This window comes from Lethenteron reissneri, chromosome 9 (assembly GCF_015708825.2).
Source record: "Lethenteron reissneri isolate LAM-NWPU_2019-01 chromosome 9, ASM1570882v1, whole genome shotgun sequence".
Taxonomy (NCBI): Eukaryota; Metazoa; Chordata; class Hyperoartia; order Petromyzontiformes; family Petromyzontidae; genus Lethenteron; species Lethenteron reissneri.
In genome coordinates this window covers 14237623-14261027 of record NC_083787.1, presented here as the reverse complement: position 1 = coordinate 14261027, position 23405 = coordinate 14237623, and the positions used below count along the sequence as shown (strand labels likewise).

General features: G+C 50.3%; 1 protein-coding gene across 1 annotated transcript; it reads right to left on the bottom strand.

Annotated features, from left to right (window-relative positions):
- Positions 1–1237: 1237 nt before the first annotated feature.
- Positions 1238–19246, bottom strand: LOC133340378 (coiled-coil domain-containing protein 113-like). Its single transcript, XM_061548519.1, is given in 10 exon segments — positions 1238–1318; positions 1320–1358; positions 2569–2724; positions 3310–3417; positions 5178–5333; positions 6242–6322; positions 9298–9477; positions 10632–10796; positions 12379–12508; positions 18996–19246. Coding segments are annotated over 10 exon segments (1332 nt in total). The 3' UTR covers positions 1238–1252.
- Positions 19247–23405: the final 4159 nt, after the last annotated feature.

Sequence of the window (23405 nt, the reverse complement as noted above, 5' to 3'; positions counted from 1 at the left end):
TTCTTTTTATGCTTCATGCTTTTCAACTCTGGTTAAAAGTGTTAATGTATTTTCTCTGCCAGGCTCTAATACGGAGGCATAATAACTGATCAAGATGATTCATTATCGCAATTAAATACTTCTGAAGTCAACTGTTGGATAGTGTTACAGAATCCTCGCATATGCATGTTTTTTCGTTCCTTGATATTATTGCATTGAAAGATTTTAATCTCAAAGAGCATCGACCTACCTCATTAACATTTGACTAAAATTTAATGTAACTGCAATAAATGATTTACTGTCAAGATACATTCATTGTCTTAGGGGGTCGGTGCATAAAAAACCTATTTAACATGTTGTAATACAATTACATTTTCATTTCAATTTACAGCAGCTCATATCGAGTCTGCATTAAATGCTGCAATTGCTAATTTTTTTAACACAGAATAAAACGTAGTAATTTCCCACATCCTAATATCTAGATTTTCTCTGCAAATTCATTTTTTATGGGTTAAATTAAATGACCTGCATTTATTCTCTCTGGATCTTGCCCGAAGATGCTTGATGCAGTTTGAAGTGAAACGCAACTAATTTCCGCTGAGTTTGGTCGTGAGAATTGTTCTTCAACTCACCGGTGAGCGAGCCGAAACAACAGCCGCTGGTACACACGCGACAACTACATTTTTTTGTCCATGTCGGGCGTGGAGGGTCTTACGACACAAATTTGGTCAGGCCATTACGTGGCCTAACCCAAACATCAATTGTGAATTGCCACATTACCTGAGACTGTGAACAAGGTGCGACCCAAGGGATAATCTTGCAGGAAAACGGGTGATGATCTGTCCAATGGCGGAGCCATTTTCAGGTGGGGGGGGGGAACCCCTCCAGCAATGAAAAATGATAGGAGCAGCCATCAATTGAGAGTCGAATTCGAACCGCGTTGTGTGATCGGCATCGCGCTCGCTGAAGGTTGATGCCTTCAGGGAAGTCGTGTGCTGTATATGCAACTGCGCACAATTCTGTGAGTCACTTATAACTGCTTTGCCGTTACTTATTGCCAATTATGGACTCAGACTATTGTCCTATCATCTCATAGAGTCCCTGGCACACAATAATATGCTACACAGTGGCAGTGGGGGTCGCAAAATGCCGATTTATTACGAATAAACCCCAATGATCCGATCGAAATTAGGGAATTCGATCGGATCATTGGGGGGGCACGTGCCACCCCCCCCCCCCCCACTGGCTCCACCATGGATCTATCCCAATTGTATTATCTGGGGAGGTGCTGTGATGAGTCTGGCACTGGATACTCCTTGTGCTGAACGCTGGCTGTTTTTCAGCCTCTTCCAGGTGCTTTTGTGAGCCTGTAGTTGCGTCTGTTAACAAATATAACAGTTTATCAACACACATCTTACTGCACACAATCATGATAGCAGACACACCAGGGCACGCGCACACACTTGGACAGTGCCCATCATGTAAATACATGTACACAAACAGGCTTAACGAACATAAAGCTACATGTGTGAAACATCCCACACAGGTCTATGTGCACAAGTAGAAATGCCACATGCGTACTGTATATAACCACCATTCACCACTAAGTGGGGTGACATCACCAAGGCGCTTGTGCCAGGCTGTGTGCACTTTAAGGCTATGTGAAGTGGCAAACGCCCACTGGCAGGAAGTATGGGGCAGAGCTAGGTGCCATGGGTTGACTGACCGAGTTGACTGGCCGATGCACAACCTGTACCCCCTACTATGCCTTCTTGCTGCACATACAAAACAATACAAAGCACAGTTGATAAGCACAGGCTTCAAGGCAACAAGCGGTCAGCAAATATACAGCACTAGTTTTATATATATGAGTTACATGTTTCTGGAAAGGTTATAAGAGCTTGTCAAAAGAGACGATGGGAGAGACGCATCAGATAAATGTTGACCTGCAGAGTGGTGAGTGGAGGAAGTTGTTGTGACCTGCAGTGTGGTGAGTGGGTGAATAAGTTATGACCTGCAGTGTGGTGAGTGGGTGAGTAAGTTATGACCTGCAGTGTGGTGAGTGGGTGAGGAAGTTGTTGTGACCTGCAGTGTGGTGAGTGGGTGAGTACGTTATGACCTGCAGTGTGGTGAGTGGGTGAGTAAGTTGTTGTGACCTGCAGTGTGGTGAGTGGGTGAGTAAGTTATGACCTGCAGTGTGGTGAGTGGGTGAGTAAGTTGTTGTGACCTGCAGTGTGGTGAGTGGGTGAGTAAGTTATGACCTGCAGTGTGGTGAGTGGGTGAGTAAGTTGTTGTGACCTGCAGTGTGGTGAGTGGTGAGTAAGTTATGACCTGCAGTGCGGTGAGTGGGTGAGTAAGTTGTTGTGACCTGCAGTGTGGTGGTTGAACATCGTGTGGATGTGATGAAATGTTACTCTGTTGTGTGGAATCTTGGAATGACTTTTGGTGCATCTCCAGTGAGCTGCTTGTTCAAGGCCTTTGTATATGCCTAATATCGACAACCAACTGAGCTGGTACGCACCTGGACCAATACCAGGGAGGAGCTATTCGTGTTTGTTTAATGAACAAGTGTTTACGACATGCACTCACCGTTGCAATCTCCACTTTACGCTCCCAGCTGCACACTTCATTCTGCAAGTCCAGCAACTGGGCCTTGTGCTGCACGTATTCCATCACGGGAGGGACACGGAACTCGGACAGCTGTGCCCGCAGTTGCCTGTTCAGACGTTCTGCCTTCATCCTCTCCTGCTCATTCACCCAGAGACAACTCAATTAACATAAGATGGCCACCTAGTAAGGCACACAGCTAACTCCTAGATACTTTTGTCTACTATTTAAGCATAAACCCCTTGAGCCACAACTCTCAGTTCAATCCGAATCCTGATGTTGCCCATCTCTCACCCTGTCATCTCGACGTTGGCTAGAAACACAACGGTACTGGTCGGAACCTCCTGGTTACACCAGCCCACAGGGATTATTGTGTCCGTCGTGCAGGGAGGGGCTGGGTGGGGAGGGCTGGGGGTGGGGAGGGTAGGGCTGGGTGGGGAGGGGCTGGGTGGGGAGGGGCTGGGTGGGAGGGGTGGAGCTGGGTCGGGAGGGGCTTGTCACCCCGTGGTGCCCTTATAAAACTCAACGTTTAACTACTCACGCCGGCTTGTGCCCCCCTCACAGTCGGGCATATTTGCGGAATACACCACGCTGCCGTTGACCCTGGCCATTGACCGAGCAACCCAACGTTCCAACCAGCTCCCTCCGTAGGAATGTTTAATTGTGTACTGCAGGGTGAATGATGAACTTATGCCCCTGCCATGCACAATGTCAAGGTCTCACTTCCTCCACCGCCACGGTCTCCACGTCGATGCTCTTGAGCATCTCGTGCCGAGAAGCAATGTCACGCTCCATGGTCCGAGCCTCCTCCATAAGCAGGTTCAGTTTTTTCTGTGATCACAAATGAGACGCTGCTCAACAACCGTGCGTAACCGTAATATGCTTAGCGCAACAAAGACACGCGGAGTACGCGACATAAACATCGCACGTTCACCCCTACGATGCTAACGGTGTCTGTGCCGGGCTTATTGCACTCTGGTCGTTTGTTTGTGTATTGTTTGTGTTGTAACATGCTGACCTGCCCCTAACTGGACATCTGTGAAAGAGAGCTGTATTGCTCATCGGATCCTTCAGTCTATATAAGATTCTGCTTCTGATGTAGAGAGGAAAGAGGTTTGCTGACTGACAGCTCATAGTACAGTTAAAGGTTGCACATTAACGGAGTGCAACCAATGAACGTGTATAACAGTGGACCTTTTTGCAGTATCAAAGTATTCTTATATCACCCCGATCTAGAAATGTTCTGATAGTGGCATTGTCTTTGTACTGTTCGGCTTTTAGCGTTGTCTGGTTTGACACTGGTGGTGAGACGAGGCCCTATTGAAAGCTGTCTCTGGTGTAGGCCAATCAGTTTCAAGACATTGCTTATGTAACCAGAGTATGTTTGTTTGCATGTTCACCACAAGTACGTGTGGTTACTGCGAAATTGATTCCTTAGAAAAGGTTTATATTTGGTGTTTGAACCTCTTAACACCTGATGATGATTGCTTGTGTTGCAATCGAAACGTCGTGAGAATTGTATTGTTTTATTTTTATTATTTCCCTTCTACGTGGCTTTACGAAAGAACCAAGAATATCTTAACACCTGTTTTATTGCCAGAAAGGGCAAAACCTCTTCTATTTTTTCAAAAGAGAATGCGTGTCCACTTATCGTCCAACTGTTATTCCTGCCGTTTTAACTGCCTCACAAGCGTCTCGTGGTGAGCATCGTCACTCCTTGCCCCATGTCACGAGAGTGTTGCTGTCACAGCTGCCTAGAGGTTGTCGATTTAACGAAACGACGCAACGGAAAAGAAAACAAGCGGCCCTTGCAGGGGCACACCGAGGCCGTACGTCTCGGGCTGTATGACACCCATGTGAAGTGGTGTTAATGAGAAATACAGATGTTGAAGTTACAAGTACATCATGATGGTCTTCAAGCACTGTGGTTGTGACATACAGTGAGGGAAAAAAGTATTTGATCCCCTGCTGATTTTGTCGTTGCCCACTGACAAATTAAATGATCAGTCTATAATTTAATGGTAGATTTATTTGAACAGTGAGAGACAGAATAACAACAACAAAAATCCAGAAACACGCATGTCAAAAATGTTATAAATTGATTTGCATTTTAATGAGGGAAATAAGTATTTGATCCTGTATCCTTGTACAGGGAAATTGAGTTTTTTAGGTCCATACTGCGTACAGCCGTTTCGATACGGGCAACAACAAAACATTGTTTTGTCTATTTGTTTGTGCTTCTCCCCCTTGTGATGGGACTTTGTAGGACGAACGTTAAGATGTATAAGGGCACGGGTGACCAGTAAGGTCTGATGTGTCTGTAATAAGTAGGGCACTGACAAGGGGTTGACGGTTATGCTGCAAGGTCACTCCCATACACTTCAATACAATGTCAGTGTAATGCAAAGACATGGCTAGGGCTGACTGTAACTCAAATTATAAGGCTTACAAATAATTTAACTCGTGGGTGTTCCAGCCAATATTATCAGTGATTCTTTTCCATCATTTGCACTCCATTGCCACCCCTTGCTCCCCAGTGCCTCTCCTTGCACCCCAATGCCCCCCCCCCCCCTTGCACTCCAGTGCCATACCTTGTAGGAGTTGAGGACTTGCAATGTGTTAGCCGCCGTGAGTTTCAGCCTCAGCATGTCCTGGTTCCTCTCGTCAATTTTCTCCACGAATTGATTGTTCTCAATCTGCAGCTGGCTGAAGTCTACCTCGTGTAGAGCCTCTCCCATCTCCTCCTTCTGCAGACACGGCGTATCCCACACATAGCACTGGCTGTTTAAAGAATGGGACGTGAGCGAGACTTGTCTTCCCGAACTGATAGCCAGACAACTTGCAATGGTTACATGCACCGTCAACTTTGCTCAGCGGCAACTACTCGACCCAGTAGGTTATGCAGCCATCCAGGCTCTGTAGCAATGTTGAAGTTACGCATTCGCCAAGAGTGAAACGATGTATTTCCCAATCAGAGTAAGGACAGTTCAGTGAAAATAACCGGTGACTGCATTAGTCCGATGTGTTTGTAAAGGATTTCCAGTCGTGTGAGTCTTGAACTCGGTCTTCATCCCATCTTCCGCACAGCACGTCACACATCAGTGCATCATTCCGTTCAGGCACCACCCCTTCTACCCATACAGTACTTTTATCCCCTTCTCCATCCGTTCCCAAAACGTTCCATGACTCTCCACAAATCCCATTCACTTCCCCTAACAGTCTCCCAACCGATCCCCTCATTTCCATTTAGTTTTCCCTTGACAACCAATCCGACCTGATTGTTCTTCACCTTCAAATCCGATTTGTGTATCCCCTATGTTGGCTGCCCCCATGCTAGCTCCTCACCAATGAGAGGTGAGCACGCTATTCGAAATCACGAGGAGGAGCCGTTAGACATAGTGAGTGTATATTAATTAAATTTCCGAATAGGTTTCACCTCTCGGCATCCCTTACACATTTAATAAAGTGTGAGTATGTTAATGAATTGTAACTGAGGAAACATACACCGTCTCCTAAACCACCGTCTTTCTACATAGAGCAGTTGATTGCATTTGCAAGGAAGTTTCCTTTGGGCCTAGTGTATACGTGCAAGTAAGAGATTGCAGTGTGAGGTCACAACGTTGAGGATTTTAGGGGAAATGAATCAATGTCTGACCTGCTGTAGCTGGAGGAGCATCTTCTTGTTTTGCATCTTCAGGCTTCCATTCCTTAAACGCAGTTTCTCTATCAGCGTATCCTGCGCCGACATAGCACACAGCAGCAAATAGTGACTTGTGCGTGACTGCGATCTGAATTTTGGAACTTCTCAAACATGCAGGCTCAGTAGGTGGTGTTTACAGTCAGTCTCTTGGCCGAAGGACTGCAAGAAATAACACCCTGAGAGTAACGGGGAAAAAAATTCACATAACTTTGTGACTTTGAGTAAATACAGATGCATCAAGTTAATTGAATGTCTTATGAGAGTGAACAACGTGATGCGCATCATAACCGGGACACCGAAACCAACCCCCCTGGCTCACTGTTTTGGTGAACGTTCTGCCACCAAATATCCACAGAGACATGCAAACTGCAAGGGAGTTCACACGTTTTCTTGTCAACGACAACCACATTACAACCATCATCGACCATGACCTCAGCAGTTTACCTCGCAGCAAACTTGAGTCCCAATCCCCCTTCTGGGATCATGCTGTCACTATCGTAGAATCTCACCCAGATCCAGAAGATTGCTGGCAAACAGAGTAGAACAACGTGGATGTCCAGAATGAACACCACATTCGAGATACAAACATCGCACCCCGTGGCTTTGACGTTCTACCTCGAAAACACTGGCGATGGATTCATCAACTGCATCAGAACGTCACGAGGTCGATGCACACATGTATGCATATTGAACTTCTTTCACACCGTATGTAGCCAACCGTGCTAATCGCAGCCACATCTCCTTCATATATGGAAAATTAAAGACACACAAGTCACAGTTGTGCAATTGTGGCCATGCAACTGTGAAGCACTGTAGTCTGCGCTCCTTTAACGAAGAAATCGCAAAACTACACGAACGAACTCCTGATGCCCTCTCATGGTGTAAAACCACAGCTGTGGTTTTCACACCATGAGAGGGCATAATGGTGATTGCTGATGATGATTGCTTGTGTTGCAGTCGAAACGTCATGAGAATTTTTATTTATTTTATTTATTATTTCCCTTCTACGTGACTTTACCGAAAGAACCAAGAATATGAATCCCTGCAGTCACGAAAGCTTTAAAATCGCTGTTCGTGGTGCTGACGTTAGGAGAAAACCGCCACTTTTTTCAAATTTTCTTGCTGTGGATTTCACACCTAATGATGATTGCTTGTGTTGCAGTCGAAACGTCGTGAGAATGGCATTTAGCTCCTGAACATATTGCCATATCGTAAGCATAACATGAGAGTGGGGGACAATGTAGTAGCATTACATATTTGTGCATGCTCTAGAGAGCCATATGGTCTGTATAAGATGTCGAACCAGAGTGGGTTAAAAAAAGTGCTGCAAGTCTTGGGAGAATGACATTTGCTAGCTGTGAAAGCAATGACCGTGGCAATATCGTCACAAAGAAGTGCATCATGAGACAATCTGGTGTATGAGTGCAGGGAGGCAGTCATTGTCTCACTACGAATAGGTCAAATGGCCTCAGGCTGAATCTCGTTCAGCACGACAACCGCAGTCCTTGAGGTACTGACAACAACGTGAACTATTTGTGAGATTTATCACAAAAAGTTTGGCTTGCTCCCAGCCACAGGCTCCAGGCAGTGCAAACTTTTACACAAATGACCCTCAACATTCTTCATCGTACACGACTCCCCCGAGGGCTTAGACTCAAGGCGAAGCTGCAAAAACACGAATCACTTTTACAATACCTTTGGTGACAAAGAGAATATTATTCGGCAAACAATGCGATATCAAACACACTACACACCAATGCAGAGCCACCCCCACGGCGTATGTTTAATGAAATTAACAACACTACAACAGCGACATTCATTCAATTACCTCAATGAAAGATTATTTGAATCAGTACCATTCTTGTACCTATTGTCATCTAAATTACATTTAGAAAAAAACTCTCTCCATGGATGTGCAATGAGCAATTATATTTATCCGTGGTCATGTTTCAACCAAGAAATATAACGAAGCACATCCATCACTAACACTGTCTTAAAACAGAAAACAATTATAAAGCAGACAAATGTTTCAGGCAATGGCTCCTTTTAAGGGCAATTGGATAAAGGGGGAAATGACGAAAATTTTAATCAATAATATGTTATTGCTAAAAAGGCAGATTTAAGGCTGAACGTGGTCAAAAATGTGTTTACTTGTGTACCACTATCAACACAGATCCACTGATATCATAATAAACATGTTACTGCAGGTCACCTTGGGGTCACTTGAAACGTGAATCTTGAATTTAATTTGACAGCGAATATGCCACATTGTTAAGCCCCACTCGTCATCCGTATTTGGCCAGACGGGCCTCTGCTCAACGTGTTTGCAATGAAAGAGTGGCGAGGTCAAATCATAGTCAGTTGTTGGCACAGCTCATTATCCCCCCCAGGCAATAAAAAGTTGATTCCCACTTTGTGGGAAGGGAGATCAACAATGGTTAGCATATGGGGGGTGTCTGGCTCCCACTAAAGCAATGTGGCATTTCGTCCATTGGCTCAGGGCCACCAACAGAAGTGAGTATGATCCCATCGCTCGCTTGGGCAGGGAGACGCTTGTAGATTGTTGGAATTTACCTCTTGCTGACAAAATACAAGCAAAATTTTGATTTAAAGCTTTCGTGACTGCAGGGATTCATTTTTCTTGGTTCTTTGGTAAAGTCCGTAGAAGGGAAATAATAAAATAATATAAATATAAAACAATAAAAATTCTCACGACGTTTCGACTGCAACACAAGCAATCGAAAGAACCAAGAATTATAAAAATACAAGCCGTTCTCAATTTTCTATCGGAATAAAATTGCGCACGAAAAATAACGGTCACGTTGGATCCAATTCCGGTCGTAAGCCCACCGCAACAACGCACAAACCACCCGCAGCGGTGCATCCGAGAAACGACGGAGGGACGACTCAAATCCATTAGCCACCTTTATATTTTTGTGAGGTGTCAAAGGACATTCGCAGCCATGTGCTAAAGTCTAGGAAGGATAAGTGCGGGATGCGTGTGGCTGTACCCGAGCATGAATCCTGTCTTCCATGTAGTGCAGGATCTTGTCGGCCGGCAGCCGAGCCAACCCTCTGGCAGCGTCTCGTCCCTTGCCAGTGCCCGTCTTGGTCTTAAGGATATCGCGCTCGAACTCCACTTGCGCTCTCCTGAACTCTGTCAGCCTAATGTCTGCCTCCTCCATCGTGGCCTGACCTCCACGCCAGACACAAAGGCACATGACCAGCACACCGAACCACCCCATGTCACAATGGTATCTTCCTGCAGAATGAGCTGAGGTGAATGTCGAATACATACATAACACACAGGAAATTATGCTTTTCTTAAACAGCACAAATTTGATATACTCTAATTTTTTTATTTTTTTATTTTTTGTACTATTGCTCAGAAAATGCCCAAAGACCCAAAATGTCAAACGGCCAGCAACAAACATCACCGTTAATTCCACGTAAGATCAGCGGCATGGCTCGGCTTCTGCAGTGGAAAAACAACCTGGTATCTAATGAGAAAAAGCCAGGCTGGCTCAGCACGGGTCTGATTAGCACGGTTGACTACGTACGGTGCGAAAGAAGTTCACCATACATACTTACGCACTGTGGCCAAAAGTTTTGTAAACCTGATGCTGCCAACTGCCAAATCTGAGTAGAGTGAGGTCAGACCAGAGGTCGCAATCGGGTACCCGATACCCGTACCCTACCCAATACCCGGCTACCCGTACCCGACTGGGTACGGGTACAGGTACCCGTTTGCGACCCTGGTGCGGCCGGGTACGGGTACGGGTAGGCCGTGAGTCACTGGTGAGTAACCGTTTGTCACTCATTTCCCAACGTCTTGTCTCTTCTCACAATTCAAGTTCCTAGAATCAACCCACCCGCGCCTGCAACATGGCTTCATCCCAGAGGTCGCAATCGGGTACCCGTACCAGTACCCTACCCGATACCCGGCCGGGTACGGGTAGCCGGGTATCGGGTAGGGTACGGGTACCCGTTTGCGACCCTGGTGCGGCCGGGTACGGGTAGACCGCGAGTCACTGGCGAGTAACTGTTTGTCACTAATTTCCCAACGTCTTGTCTCTTCTCACAATTCAAGTTCCTCGAATCAACCCACCCACGCCTGCAACATGGCTTCATCCCAGAGGTCACAATCGGGTACCCGTACCCTACCCGATACCCGGCCGGGTACGGGTAGCCGGGTACGGGTACAGGTACCCATTTGCGATCCTGGTGCGACCGGGTACGGGTACGGGTACCCATTTGCGACCCTGGTGCGGCCGGTTACGGGTACGGGTAAGGAATAAAAACCCGTTTGCGACCTCTGGGTCAGACACTTGATGCCGAGTGCGACCTTGTAGGTGTCGAGGACTTGCTCAGCCTCTACGCCCGTGCTCAACAGCTCGGCCCGCAGCTGCTCCAGTTCCGTCTGTGCCAGCTCGCACTTCTGTGCCGCCGTGAGCCGCAGCGGTCGGTCAGTCGAACTGCCTCGCGACCGTGAGCGACGCAGCCCCCGGGTCTAAGAGAGGTTGCAGAGTGCACGTTGGTTAGAGGCATTCAATAGAACAGATATTGTTAAATTTCGATTTAAAGCTTTCGTGACTGCAGGGATTTATCTTCTTGGTTCTTTCGGTAAAGTCACGTAGAAGGGAAATAATAAAATAAAATAAAAACATAATAAAATACAATTCTCACGACGTTTCGGCCACAACGCAAGCAGCCGTCCTCAGGTGAAGAACAGGTCTGTCGGAACGACCTTCCTCCCCTAACCCAGCTTAAATATACGCTGCCAAGCTTGGCGGTGTTCATTCGGACGCTGTCTTTCCGACAGACCTGTTCTTCACCTAAGGACGGCTGCTTGCGTTGTGGCCGAAACGTCGTGAGAATTGTATTTTATTATTATTATTTTATTATTTCCCTTCTACGTGACTTTACCGAAAGAACCAAGAAGAAGATATTGTTTTGCCAGATACGTTTATTTTAGAGAAACATCAATGCGCAATGACACAAAAAATACATGGTTATTTTGGTCGATTCTTTATCTATTTCCCAACAATGAAAATCAGTTTAACACGTAGGCTTTTGCGACCAATATTATTCATAATAAAGGTTTTCGGGTTTGATCGCGTAAGTATAAATGTGTCGTAACCCTCCACCACCCGACACAGCTATTAAGGTTTGTCACGTAAACAACGCGTCGATTAGTTTACTACTTCAGCACCACCGGTGTGTTGGAGAGTAAATCCACAACATTTACAATGAAAATCAACTGCCTGGGAGTTTAAGTCCAGAAATTACGATTGAATTTCAATGCAGTTCAACATGATCTGATAGTTACATTTATTATCGACATAAACTTCATAGCGGTGATGCACATCTGTAATCCAGTACAGTGGAGGTGTGAGACTGCTTACCTGTTGGGCTCTGAGGTGGCTAGGAGATGGTAGTGCAACAAATAGATTACTAATGTGTGGATTGAGTGTTATTGTCCCATATATGTTGTTTCCCTGAGTACCCCAAATAGAAAAATTAAGGAATTGATCAAATATCTAAATGGAGTACTCAAAAATAATCTTTAGATTCAATCACTGGATTTTATATTAAAAGCATAAGAAAATATGTACATATATAAATCAAATTGACAGCAGGAGCTAGGTGGATTGGTGTAATCCGAGTCCTTGAGAGATGGCAATGGCTTGAGAAGGCCTTCATCCAGCAGTGATAGATCATGGCTGATGAAGATATATAGTAAATGCTATCCAGAAATTTACTCAAATCACAGCGTGAAATAGTGTAGAACCGGGTTGTTCTCATTTTGTCGTCAAAATTGTTCTGTCAATTACAGTTGTGGACATCATATTTCTAGTTTTCCCCTTTTGAACTTGGAAAACACAACAACACTGCCAAATGTTGTTTTTTAACCCGAAACTTTGTGATTCCAATTACTACAGTTGCTCAGTTCAGTGGCTAGCCCTCTCAACTTGCGAAACACTTTTAAGTGTTTTCATCAATCATCATGCAAAGAAAATAAAACTCGCTTTTGTGCCCATGTGCAATATATCACCACTGATATATAGATGCACGTTGAATTGCATACTGACCTGCAGGTCCTGCATTGAAGTGGTGGGTGTCGGACCCTGAGAAGGAGTGCTGTTTAAATCTTTGGGATCCAAACGGTTAAAGTATTTCTCAAACATCTCCGTCTCTGCAAGCAGGACTTCATTTGTTTGCCTACATAAAAGGCAAATAGCAGATGGGTAAAGTTTATTGGGCTGTGCTTTTGACCGACATATATCACCAACAGCAATTGGTCTCTTACACAGGAAGACGCTGTTACAAGTGAATGTGGATTAGACTACTGCTGTGTCACAAATATTGGGTATATTTTACAGATGATCATAATACTAGCCCCCGTCTCACCGAATTGAGAAGTCAAAACTTTACTTTGAAGCTGCAAAATCTAAGTACATTCTAGGAATACTGTACATTGTGAGAGATGTCCCGAATATATCTAGAAGTTACCATCATACTCTATCCGAAATAAATGAATTTCCATGTAACATTTCTGATGGTGTATTCATATTGCAAACATTTTTAGGGTTCAAGAAGGAAATATAGTTGCAAGGATTACTCATGAGAGTGTGAGTGCTTGGTTGACAGGTCACATTTGGAATGAGATTTGACCAACATGTTTTTAATGAGTTCCATTACACGTTGTGGATCTGTATACTTGATCATGGGTATACACGTCTGGAGCGAGTATATTTCACTACTGAGCACAACATAGACGCTTCATACGGGAAAATCCCCGAATTCTTTGAGGCCAATGTGCCAAACCAAAGAGGATCCATTGGGTTAACACCTGCAAAATGCCACTTCCCATGTGATGTCATTAGAAACCCTGTGATTTGTCAGCTATATATTACGTAGCTTATTCTAGATTTGAAGCTTTCGTGACTGCAAGGATTCATACTCTTAGGTTTTTTCGGTAAAGTCACGTAGGTAAAAATAAAAATAATAGAAAAATAATAGAAATAACATTTTTTTAATGTCTTTACCCTATATAATAATGTCCCATCACAAATAACTCCCACTACAGTTATTTTGCTGTGCCTTTTAACACCTGATGAAGGAAGCTTGTGTTGCCTCCGAAACGTCGTGATTTATTATTTTATTTCTATTATTATTTCTATTATTTTTTATTTTTACCTACGTGACTTCACCGAAAAACACCTAAGTGTATTATGTAGCTACTCCACAGATATATAAACAAATGTAACTATCCTCATATAACACGGTGAATTCCCAAACCCAGTACTGTACATGTGGAAAACAAACCCTTGGCTGCACACTGGAATAAACAAGGCATTCCAAAGGGTGTCTCTCTCTCTCTCTTGGTGTCTCTCCCTGTCCCTGCGGGGTCTCACTCAATCTTGGGAGCCCACTCTTCCCCTTGCTTCCTCTCTGTCTCTTGCTGTCTCTCTCCCTTTAGAGCAGTGGTCATCAGTGGCCTTTAGTGCGGCCCATGACGAGCAGCCCCCGACAATACACAACGTGTGACAAAACTCCCCATCATCATGGTGCTGCTGTCAAACCCAGTGGTAGCCAATCGTCTCAAAATGTGTGGCGGCCCTCACACCGATAATGTCTTATCGGCAAAAGTGGCCACCCTCTAAGAATGAGTGAAGAACTCTGACTTGGAGTCTCTCTCTCTTGTGGTCTCTCTGTCGCTCTCCAGCGGGGTCCCTCTCCTTTGCAGGTTCCTATCCCCCCTTTAAGGGGTCCCTCACTGTCCATTTACATTCTCTCTCTCTTGTGGTCTCTCTGTCGCTGTCCCCTGGGGGTCCCTCTCCCTTGGGGGTTCCTCTCTCTCCCTAGGGGGTCCCTCTCTCTCTAGGGGGTCCCTCTCTCTCCCTTGGGGGGGGGGTCTCTCTCTCTCCCTTGGGGGGTCTCTCTCTCTCCCTTGGGGGGGTCTCTCTCTCTCCCTTGGGGGGGTCTCTCTCTCTCCCTTGGGGGGGTCTCTCTCTCTCCCTTGGGGGGTCTCTCTCTCTCCCTTGGGGGGGTCTCTCTCTCTCCCTTGGGGGGGGTCTCTCTCACTCCCTTGGGGGGGTCTCTCTCTCTCCCTTGGGGGGTCTCTCTCTCTCCCTTGGGGGGTCTCTCTCTCTCTTGGGGGGTCTCTCTCTCCCCTGGGGGTCCCTCTCTCTCCCTTGGGGGGGTCTCTCTCTCTCCCTTGGGGGGGTCTCTCTCACTCCCTTGGGGGGGTCTCTCTCTCTCCCTTGGGGGGTCTCTCTCTCTCTCCCCTGGGGTCTCTCTCTCTCCCTTGGGGGGGTCTCTCTCTCTCTCCCTTGGGGGGTCTCTCTCTCTCTCCCCTGGGGGTCTCTCTCTCTCCCCTTGGGGGGGTCTCTCTCTCTCCCGAGGGGGGTCTCTCTCTCTCCCTTGGGGGGTCTCTCTCTCTCTCCCCTGGGGGTCTCTCTCTCTCCCTTGGGGGGGTCTCTCTCTCTCTCCCTTGGGGGGTCCCTCTCTCTCCCTTGGGGGGGTCTCTCTCTCCTTGGGGGGGTCTCTCTCTCTCCCTTGGGGGGGTCTCTCTCTCCCTTGGGGGGTCTCTCTCTCCCTTGGGGGGGGTCTCTCTCTCCCTTGGGGGGGTCTCTCTCCCTTGGGGGGGGTCTCTCTCTCCCTTGGGGGGGGCTCTCTCTCCCTTGGGGGGGGGTCTCTCTCTCTCCCTTGGGGGGGGGGGGTCTCTCTCTCCCTTGGGGGGGTTTCTCTCTCGCTTGGGGGGGGTCTCTCTCTCTCCCTTGGGGGGGGTCTCTCTCTCCCTTGGGGGGGTCTCTCTCTCCCTTGGGGGGTCTCTCTCTCCCTTGGGGGGTCTCTCTCTCTCCCGAGGGGGGTCCCTCTCTCTCCCTTGGGGGGTCTCTCTCCCGAGGGGGGTCCCTCTCTCTCCCTTGGGGGTCTCTCTATCTCCCTTGGGGGGGGTCTCTCTCTCCCTTGGGGGGGTCTCTCTCTCTCTCCCTTGGGGGGGTCTCTCTCTCTCCCTTGGGGGGGTCTCTCTCTCTCCCTTGGGGAGGTCTCTCTCTCTCCCTTTGGGGGGGTCTCTCTCTCTCCCTTGGGGGGTCTCTCTCTCTCCCTTGGGGGGTCCCTCTCTCTCCCTTGGGGGGTCCCTCTCTCTCCCTTGGGGGGTCTCTCTCTCTCCCTTGGGGGGTCTCTCTCTCTCCCCTTGGGGGGTCCCTCTCTCTCCCTTGGGGGGTCCCTCTCCCTTGGGGGGTCCCTCTCTCTCCCCTTGGGGGGTCCCTCTCCCTTGGGGGGTCCCTCTCTCTCCCTTGGGGGGTCCCTCTCCCTTGGGGGGTCCCTCTCTCTCCCTTGGGGGGTCCCTCTCCCTTGGGGGGTCCCTCTCTCTCCCTTGGGGGGTCCCTCTCCCTTGGGGGGTCCCTCTCTCTCCCTTGGGGGGTCCTCTCTCTCCCTTGGGGGGTCCCTCTCTCTCCCTTGGGGGGTCCCTCTCCCTTGGGGGGTCCCTCTCTCTCCCTTGGGGGGTCTCTCTCCCGAGGGGGGTCCCTCTCTCTCCCTTGGGGGGTCCCTCTCTCTCCCTTGGGGGGGGCTCTCTCTCTCCCTTGGGGGGGTCCCTCTCTCTCCCTTGGGGGGGTCCCTCTCTCTCCCTTGGGGGTCCCTCTCTCTCCCTTGGGGGTCTCTCTCTCTCCCTTGGGGGGTCCCTCTCTCTCCCTTGGGGGGTCTCTCTCTCTCCCTTGGGGGGTCCCTCTCTCTCCCTTGGGGGGTCTCTCTCTCTCCCTTGGGGGGTCTCTCTCTCTCCCTTGGGGGGTCTCTCTCTCTCCCTTGGGGGGTCTCTCTCTCTCCCTTGGGGGGTCTCTCTCTCTCCCTTGGGGGGTCCTCTCCCTCTCCCTTGGGGGGTCCCTCTCTCTCCCTTGGGGGGTCTCTCTCTCTCCCTTGGGGGGGTCTCTCTCTCCCTTGGGGGGTCTCTCTCTCCCTTGGGGGGTCTCTCTCTCTCCCTTGGGGGGTCTCTCTCTCTCCCTTGGGGGGTCCCTCTCTCTCCCTTGGGGGGTCTCTCTCTCTCCCTTGGGGGTCCCTCTCTCTCCCTTGGGGGGTCTCTCTCTCTCTCCCTTGGGGGGTCTCTCTCTCTCCCTTGGGGGTCCCTCTCTCTCCCTTGGGGGGTCCCTCTCCCTTGGGGGGTCCCTCTCTCTCCCTTGGGGGGTCTCTCTCTCCTCCCTTGGGGGGTCTCTCTCTCTCCCTTGGGGGTTCTCTCTCTCTCCCTTGGGGGGTCTCTCTCTCTCCCTTGGGGGGTCTCTCTCTCTCCCTTGGGGGGGTCTCTCTCTCTCCCTTGGGGGGGTCTCGCTCTCTCCCTTGGGGGGTCTCTCTCTCTCCCCTTGGGGGGGGTCTCTCTCTCTCCCTTGGGGGGTCCCTCTCTCTCCCTTGGGGGGGTCTCTCTCTCTCCCTTGGGGGGGTCCCTCTCTCTCCCTTGGGGGTCTCTCTCTCTCCCTTGGGGGGTCTCTCTCTCTCCCTTGGGGGGTCTCTCTCTTTCCCTTGGGGGGGTCCCTCTCTCTCCCTTGGGGGGGTCCCTCTCTCTCCCTTGGGGGGGTCTCTCTCTCTCCCTTGGGGGGGGTCTCTCTCTCCCTTGGGGGGGGGGTCCCTCTCTCTCCCTTGGGGGGTCCCTCTCTCTCCCTTGGGGGGGTCCCCTCTCCCCCTTGGGGGGGCCCTCTCCCTTGGGGGGTCCCTCTCTCTCCCTTGGGGGGGTCCCTCTCCCTTGGGGGGTCCCTCTCTCTCCCTTGGGGGGTTCTCTCTCTCCCTTGGGGGGTCCCTCTCTCTCCCTTGGGGGGTCCCTCTCCCTTGGGGGGGCCCTCTCTCTCCCTTGGGGGGTCTCTCTCCCGAGGGGGGTCCCTCTCTCTCCCTTGGGGGGTCCCTCTCTCTCCCTTGGGGGGGTCTCTCTCTCTCCCTTGGGGGGTCCCTCTCTCTCTCTAGGGGGTCCCTCTCTCTCTAGGGGGTCCCTCTCTCTCTGGGGGGTCCCTCTCCCTTGGGGGGTCCCTCTCTCTCCCTTGGGGGTCTCTCTCTCTCCCTTGGGGGGTCCCTCTCTCTCCCTTGGGGGGTCTCTCTCTCTCCCTTGGGGGGTCCTCTCTCTCTCCCTTGGGGGGTCTCTCTCTCTCCCTTGGGGGGTCTCTCTCTCTCCCTTGGGGGTCTCTCTCTCTCCCTTGGGGGGTCTCTCTCTCTCCCTTGGGGGGTCTCTCTCTCTCCCTTGGGGGGTCTCTCTCTCCCTTGGGGGGTCTCTCCCTCTCCCTTGGGGGGTCCCTCTCTCTCCCTTGGGGGGGTCTCTCTCTCCCTTGGGGGGTCTCTCTCTCTCCCTTGGGGGGTCTCTCTCTCTCCCTTGGGGGGTCTCTCTCTCTCCCTTGGGGGGTCCCTCTCTCTCCCTTGGGGGGTCTCTCTCTCTCCCTTGGGGGGGTCCCTCTCTCTCCCTTGCGGGGTCTCTCTCTCTCCCTTGGGGGGTCTCTCTCTCTCCCTTGGGGGTCCCTCTCTCTCCCCTTGGGGGGTCCCTCTCTCTCCTTTGGGGGGTCCCTCTCTCTCCCTTGGGGGGTCCCTCTCCCTTGGGGGGTCCCTCTCTCTCCCTTGGGGGGTCTCTCTCTCTCCCTTGGGGGTTCTCTCTCTCTCCCTTGGGGGGTCTCTCTCTCTCCCTTGGGGGGTCTCTCTCTCTCCCTTGGGGGGGTCTCTCTCTCTCCCTTGGGGGGGTCTCTCTCTCTCCCTTGGGGGGTCTCTCTCTCTCCCTTGGGGGGTCTCTCTCTCTCCCTTGGGGGGGGTCTCTCTCTCTCCCTTGGGGGGTCCCTCTCTCTCCCTTGGGGGGGTCTCTCTCTCTCCCTTGGGGGGGTCCCTCTCTCTCCCTTGGGGGGTCTCTCTCTCTCCCTTGGGGGGGTCTCTCTCTTTCCCTTGGGGGGGTCCCTCTCTCTCCCTTGGGGGGGTCCCTCTCTCTCCCTTGGGGGGGGTCTCTCTCTCTCCCTTGGGGGGGGTCTCTCTCTCCCTTGGGGGGGGGGGTCTCTCTCTCTCCCTTGGGGGGGTCTCTCTCTCTCCCTTGGGGGGGTCTCTCTCTCCCTTGGGGGGGGTCTCTCTCTCTCCCTTGGGGGGTCTCTCTCTCTCCCTTGGGGGGTCCCTCTCTCTCCCTTGGGGGGTCCCTCTCTCTCCCTTGGGGGGTCCCTCTCTCTCCCTTGGGCGGTCCCTCTCCCTTGGGGGGTCCCTCTCTCTCCCTTGGGGGGTCTCTCTCTCTCCTCTTGGGGGGTCCCTCTCTCTCCCTTGGGGGGTCTCTCTCTCTCCCTTGGGGGGTCTCTCTCTCTCCCCTTGGGGGGTCCCTCTCTCTCCCTTGGGGGGTCCCTCTCTCTCCCTTGGGGGGTCCCTCTCTCTCCCTTGGGGGGTCCCTCTCCCTTGGGGGGTCCCTCTCTCTCCCTTGGGGGGTCCCTCTCTCTCCCTTGGGGGGTCCCTCTCCCTTGGGGGGTCCCTCTCTCTCCCTTGGGGGGTCCCTCTCTCTCCCTTGGGGGGTCTCTCTCTCTCTCCCTTGGGGGGTCCCTCTCTCTCCCCCCTCCCCTGGGGGTCCCTCTCCCCTGGGGGTCCCTCTCCCTAGGGGGTCTTTCCCTTGAGCGGCGGCGGGGGGGGGGGGGCTCTCTCTCTCCCCTCTCTCTCTCTCTCTGTGTCGGCAGTCCCGCTGTGTGCGAGCCGCTACCACCCCGCTGCTACTCACTGCAGGCCGCGTACGCGCTGCGCCAGCGGCTCCTCGAGCGGCGGCGATTCGGCGCGAGGCGGCGCGACCTCCTCCTCCTCGGCCATGCTCTCCGCGTCGCGCTCCGCCATCGTTGTCGTCACGGCAACGGGGTCTGGGGGTGGAAACTCCGCGGGTGGTTGCCCAGGGAGACGCGCCTCGACGTCATCGGCGCGTGGACACGAACGCCAACAGCGGGGGGCGGGGCTGTGACGGCGAGCGAATGACGTCATCGCGACTCGTTGTGAATTGCGGGAGTGACGTCATTGTTATGGATGTGTGTGTGTGTGTCGGTGGATGGTGTTTCAGTTCCATTTCTATGTATTTGGTAGAGCTCTGTGAGCCATTCGGCTGTTGAATCGGGTGTAACCGCAACAACAAAAAAACATGGACAAGAAAACATCTTAAAGTGACTATGCGCAAACAGATGAATCCAGGAAAAAACAGCAAAATGTTCTAGATTTGAAGCTTTTGTGACTGCAAGGATTCATATTCTTAGGTTTTTTCGGTAAAGTCACGTATTAATTTTAATGTTTTACCAACGTGACTTTACCGAAAAAACCTAAGAATAGCTAAATGTTCGTCGCTGTTGATTTGATTATTTTTAATAATTTAGCATTTGGAATTCTACATTGGCGTTCTATGCACAGCATGTATATATAGATAGCGTCTTCGTCTGTAACGTGCGTTACATAAAACAAATGCACGGTTAGTTTTACACGCAGTTAAGCTTTCGCGGCCAATATCGATTATCGAGGTTTTTCTGGTTAGAACGCCTAACATATGAATGTGTCGTTAAACCCGCCACCACCCGACAGCCAATTAGTACGGGTTTTCACGTGAACAGAACATATTTGTGTGTTGGAGAGTGAACCCACAAATGTAAATATTTGTGGGTTTACTCTCCAACACACCGGTGTGCTGTACGAGTAACGAATTGGCACGTTTTGTTTATGTGACAAACCTTACTAATTGGCTGTGTCGGGTGGTGGAGGCTTTAACGACGCATTTATATCCATCTGTATGGCTGATGCACTCGCGGTGATAATCAGGGCGGCCGCTGGATTTGAACCGCGAACTTTCTCTCACCTTTGCACTCCTATCGATGTTATTGTTGTTGTCATCGTTGCTGTAACAGCCCTTTGCTGGACATCTGTGAAAAAGAAGTCTCGCAGCTCATCGGATTGCTCCTCCAGGATGGAGAAAGTGTTCGGTCTCAGCTGTCAATATACCTCGCTCGGGAAGTTGTGGGAATATTCCTTAAGGACTCTGCTGAATTTCGATTTAAAGCTTTCGTGACTGCAGGAATTCATCTTCTTGGTTCTTTCGGTAAAGTCACGTGGAAGGGAAATAATAAAATAATAAAAATAAAACATAATAAAATAATTCTCACGACGTTTCGGCCACAACGCACGACGGCTGCTTGCGTTGTGGCCGAAACGTCGTGAGAATTATTTAATGTTTTATATTATTATTTTATTATTTCCCTTCTATGTGACTTTACCGAAAGAACCAAGAAGATGACTCTGCTGAACTCGTATATTTGTTCGCGTTGGGGTCTTAGTCTTTGCTGTTACTGCTGCTGCTGTGCGCACGCACCACCTCGGATCTCCTGTGTAGAAATAATCCGGGGAACTGGCTGGAGGGACTCATCATCCTTGCAACACATGCAACTCAACTTAATCTTGAAGCTGTGTCTTTCCCAGTCGTTCGCCGAGCGAGCCTGTGCAACGATTGGTTCTATGACAGGAGGCTTTAATGGCTTTATTTTGGTGATTTCGAAAAGTTTTTTGGTTTGGCCATGTTTGTTTGTTGTAGTACGGAGTTGGACTGATGGCCTTAATCTAAGTTGTCTTGTGGTTGTTGTTGTTGTTTGACTTGCATCCCACTGGGATTTTTTCACACAGCGTTGGCGTACAGTGCTTTTTCTGCAATATTTTGCTGTCTTTTTTTGGATTTTCTGTTTGCACATAGTCATTTTAAGATGTTTCTTGCACCCGAATCAAGAGCCGAATGGCTCACAGGGCTATACCAAATTAATGAAACTGAATTTGCCCGTGACATGGAGCATCGGCTGATGTGTTTAGTTGTCCTCCGGCACCTCCACCTAGCACGGTTGGCTACACACGGCACGTGCAATGGAGAACACTGGATCGGTTTGACATTGCAGTGCCTCGGCTGCGGAGTGATGTGCTTGCCAGGTGCACAATTTATATAACGCGATGCACGTCATAACCAAAACACTGAAATCGACACCCGTGTTGGCCTCGCCTGCCCTGGCTTCCAGTTTCACACGTAGCATACAGTTTGAAATCATATTAACATACAGAGCAGCGAACCATCTTGCCCCAGCCGACATCAATGACATACTGCAACCATATTTCCCCACAAGGTCCCTCAGATGCGGGGATGCAGATCTTCTCTGCATTCTCAGGTCGATACTTCGGTCTAAGGGTGACCGAGATGTTTCCCGTGTAGCTCCCAGACTATGGAACGCTCTTGCACGAGATACCAGGATCTCTGAGTCTGTGGACATTAAAACAAGTGTCTTAAAAGCTATGTATACGCTTCCGCTTATTAAACTTTTAGTTCGTTTGTAAATTGTTTTTTAAATGTATTTATAATTATTGTGTATGCTGATTGTCTGCTGCTGCTGCTGTGTCCTGTACATCGCTTTGAGATCTTTGATGATAATTGCTACATAAACGGATTATTATTACCATTCCCTGGCGAACAATCTGCAACCAAATATCCGCATGAGACTGCAGACTGCAAGGGGGTCAACACGTTTTCTTGTCAACGACAGCCACCTACCCATCATCAACCACAATCTCAAACAATGCTCCTGTCTGCCAACTTAAATCTCGAACCGTCCCTTCTGGAATCGCGCTGCTTATCGCCATCCTAGAATCTCACAGGTTGCGGAAGAACGCTGCTGGAGAACAGAGTGGAACAACGCGAACGTACAGAATAAACACCTCATTCGAGACCCCCAAAAATCGCACCATCTGGCTTTGTCATTACTCTTTTGAAGGCACTGGTGATGGAACCATCGACCGTGCCAAGAACATGTACAGACTGATGCACACATGAATTTGAAATTATAGAAAAGCCACAGTAGTGCGACTGAAAGAACTACATAATTTTTTTATTTCAACAGATAAGTCCCACTGAGCTATATAGCTCTTTAAAAAAAACGACTTGGCCACAAATGAATGCTCAACGAAGTGGATTATCACGTGGAAATATACATAGCAGCCAACTGCTCTAAACGCATGTTTATAAAGCCACGCGACCACGGTGTGAGAGAAATGCAAACTCCAAATATACAGCAGGCCTCAGGGTGGGAATCGAGCCCACGACCTCCTGTGTACCAGGCGAGGTAGTTAACATCTCGCCACCGTGGCGTCCATCTCGCCACCGACTGTGGCCAGGCAATCCCAACTATGGACCATAACAGTAAACCACAGTGAGTGCGCGCTCCTTCAACATAGGAGGAGGAACAACAAGACTACAAGGGAGTCAGACATCACATCATTAAATGGCTTGGGCCAGGAATTGTGCGGTGAGAAATCGGCTAATGCGGGACAGGTTGAAAAGGTCGTCAGATGGAGGCGCAGACGTGGCAAAGACGAGCACACGCGGTGTGGTTTGAGCGGTGGGGACTCGGGGTGGGGGGGGGGGTCGCTTCTTGGTCGAGTGCGCCGACATTGGAGTTCGACGTGCGGCTGGACAGCTCCCCGGCTCGGCTCGGCGTGCTCCCGTCCCGGGATGTTCACCACCCGTGGCAGCAGCAGTAGGAGCAGAAGCTCCCGCTCAGAATCTGAATCTTTATTGAGAGTTGGAGGAGAAGGAATCCGATGAGCTATGAAGCTCATTGATTTCGACAGATGTCCACTAGGGGCAACGGGTAACAAACAGCAAGTTAGAACAACAGACGATACAAACAACCGATTGCAGTGCAAAGTGTTAGGAAAGACAAGCACGCCACTATAAACACAGTTATACAAAAAAAATCAAGTATATAAGTACCACGCTCGCCTCTGCAGCAGAAGCCCCCCCCCCCCCCCCCGGCACACCACATCACGGATAGCCAGCCAGCGAGCGAGCGCATCACGCCCGGCACGCCGCAGTGACGACCCGCACCGAGCACCCCCCCACCCCCGGCACACCACATCACGAGCAGCCAGCGAACGAACGAGCGCATCACGCCCGACGCGCCGCAGTGACGACCCCCCACCCCACCCCCCTCCTCGTGACCGCGCGGGGAGTTTCCCCGCACTCAGCGCCCCGCTCAGCACCACCGCCAGTGACGTCACTGAAGCACCGTCCCTATTTGTGCGGCGCGGAGACGCGGCGCGCCCGGCACTCCCGGGGCCGCGGCTCGCCTCC